The sequence below is a fragment of the Penicillium manginii genome (assembly GCF_028828005.1).
Source record: "Penicillium manginii strain IBT 31320 chromosome Unknown utg000008l:1.0-3226943.0:1.0-3228205.0, whole genome shotgun sequence".
NCBI classification, from domain to species: domain Eukaryota; kingdom Fungi; phylum Ascomycota; class Eurotiomycetes; order Eurotiales; family Aspergillaceae; genus Penicillium; species Penicillium manginii.
In genome coordinates this window covers 2,866,055-2,868,872 of record NW_026643109.1, presented here as the reverse complement: position 1 = coordinate 2,868,872, position 2,818 = coordinate 2,866,055, and the positions used below count along the sequence as shown (strand labels likewise).

At 45.9% G+C, this 2,818-nt stretch overlaps 1 protein-coding gene across 1 annotated transcript; it reads left to right on the top strand.

Annotated features, from left to right (window-relative positions):
* Positions 1-423: 423 nt before the first annotated feature.
* Positions 424-862, top strand: N7533_011669 (uncharacterized protein; the record flags this gene model as incomplete). Its single annotated transcript, XM_057108319.1, has 2 exons — positions 424-595; positions 648-862. Coding segments are annotated over 2 exons (387 nt in total), but the record flags the coding sequence as incomplete, so codon positions are not given.
* Between the last annotated feature and the right edge of the window lie 1,956 nt (positions 863-2,818).

The window sequence follows — 2,818 nt, the reverse complement described above, 5'->3', positions numbered from 1 at the left end:
TGTATTAGCCGCTTTTCCTACAATAACCCGAAGTTATCGCATCGGCCTCTTAATATGGCACTCAGAAAGATTTTCAACTTCAAAAAGCGCCCGAATTTATTTTACTAACCAGGGGCCCTCACCACAAATCTAGATGATTATTTTGGTTTTTCCGTCCTGAAGGTGGTTAGAGATACGTTCCTATTACCTCAACAAATTTACTGCCCGTTCGAGAGCTCAAATTTGTCACTTTTCAGAATAAATCTGAGTATAGTACTGTATGTAGATCTTTTACTGAGGTCTAAATCCTACATTACCTATAAATTCAATCTATCTTCTCATCCCAGGTGGATATGTTCAATAAGCCCGACCTAGATTGATATCATCTTGCGCAAGAACTCTCAGGTCCCTTCTCTACCCTGCATCGTGACAAAAACCGACATTATGCGCCCCCTCCTCTTTCCAGTCCTCACTGCCATCTACACAAAGTATTGTGTTGCTGGCATTCTCAGCATTGTCGATGTTGGTAGCCAGTGCATGATATGGTCGAATAACAACCATGGCTGCACGGGACATTCAATACCGTTTAGTGTACCAAAGGGAGAGGATTGCTCAAGTGAGTACACTAATATAAGAGAATAATGGCCAGGAGACTAACATGCTTCTAGAATTGGGCGGAAAAGCCATTAGCAACGGTCACGACCTTCCCATAGTATCGGTTGAAGCATGCACTACGGAAAAGGGCCTTCTAGCGGTATGGATTTTATTAGAGAAGACTGGACGGGCCACTTTCTTTAACAAGCAAGGAAACATTTCGGCCTGTACTCTTAGCGATGGACTCAAAGTTGGAAGCATGTGTGATACTGTGGATCTAGAAGTCCTCTGTAATTCGATCTTAAATTAAGGAAGCTACATAGTTAGCTGTTGCTTTTCAGCAATAGAATCATCTAACTACACCCTTTGACTAGAGCTGACCTGAACGCAGTGAATTAATTATTGGAACAAAATTCTTTTCTGCTAGGTGTCTAATCCACGTACTATCCTTTTTTGGTTCTCTTCATGCCAAATTTCGATTACTCCAGTCAGCATTCGGCCTTGATTCTCATTCCCTCCTTTTAAAGCAAGTCATATGCGTAGTCCGCCCATAATTGTCTCCCGAGTTCAGATTGATACTGTATCCTGCCGTTCCACTGAAGTTTCAAAAGTGCCACAGTAGCCTCTCCGTGTAGCAGATGCCCAAAGCCTATAACGTTTTTATCTCCTCAATATATTGCAAGTCGAATTTCCAAATGAGTATATGGACAATCTGCCTTATAGCCTATTGCCATTGCCAGTGGGAAAGGAGTGCTGCCTTCATCGCTCACCGAGTCTGCATCAATATCTATCTTGCCAAACAGCATTTCCATAGCTTCAGTATGTATTTTTCCTGGTTGGAAAATTTGTTATTGAAGTCGGGGGTGGTGGGCTAAGGGTGAGGGCTACTTCGCAGTGTCGTTTCTCTCGATCGCCCACCACAGCGTATAATTGCTGCGATAAGCATCAGTGTTTGGGCTATATCTCGGAGGCAAACCCGTCGCGATCGTCTGTACGGACGTTGAGCCAAAAGGTGGCCAGGAACCCTTGTTCGCGACCTGATGACTTCAGAGCCCTGGGGCACCAGCCGAACCCCTACTACAAGCCCGTTCCCCTCCTAGAGGCTCTGAACACCTCGCTTGTGTGGCACCTACATTCCACAGTACCGATGGGCCACTAATACAGGAACATTGTGGGCTATCGTACACGCGGGTGGTAGTTCGGCGTGTTAGCGCCTCACTCGAGAGATCGGCGTACACAGGCTATTGGACAACCAGAAGAAGCGCGATTCTCTGGCTGGTGGGGTGTTCTGCCTGGGCACTCAGTCTGGGGCCACACCGCCCCCAACGCCGGCCCGCAATAGCGACCCTTTTAAGCGCCTCCTGACTCGCCTGCAGGATGCCATCTATAGTAAGCCCCGTTTCATCGATACAGATTGGATTCGGCGTAATCATGGGAGTGACCTCCGGGGCTTTTCAGCGTTAAGAAACCAGTATCTGCAGGAAGAGACACAGATCATCAGCACTCAGGATTTCGAAAACCGATCATCCCCAGAAACAAACGCCTTCGAGAGCCCCACTCCGATCGTTCCATTGGACTGAAAAGGCTCCATCTGCGATATCATTGGCTGCCACAGACTCTTAGCCTGGATTGGACCACTCTCAATTGCGTAGTAAGCCCTTATCAAAAGTGGGTAGTTAATTAGTCGGCATTCTTGGTAGGACCCATAGTTATAAGGCCCAATACTACGCTGAGACAGATTCTCCCCGATAGCTATGAGGAGGGTCTGTATGCGTCTCTACGGTCGGAGTCTGTGCTCAGCTGTGAGTATTGCATAGCGCATCCGTGGCGGATAGATCAAATATATCGAAGATTACTTTTTTTTCTTTAATGATAGGGACAGCTATCGAAGTTACATGATCACTAGGGGTATTTCTCGCACCCAATTAATATAATACTTCCTCTTGAAATTTCGGTACTTTATTGTTAACAGTGCAGCTATCTTCCTATATCGGGCCTATACTAGACCTCTGCGAAACCTCCTAAAGTATGTTCTTGAAACGAAGCATTACTAGAATCTTTTCAATATTGGCTTTAACGGCCCAGCTTTTTATTATGCCATTTGAAGTTTGCGATTGCCAGACTAATCCATGTCGTGCCTAGACATCCTCCAGTAGCCAGCACGTGCAGCAAGGTTCTACAAAAGTGCAACTATCTTGATATTGCCTCTTTTCCTGGCTTGGCCTAGAGGAGACACACTATTGTT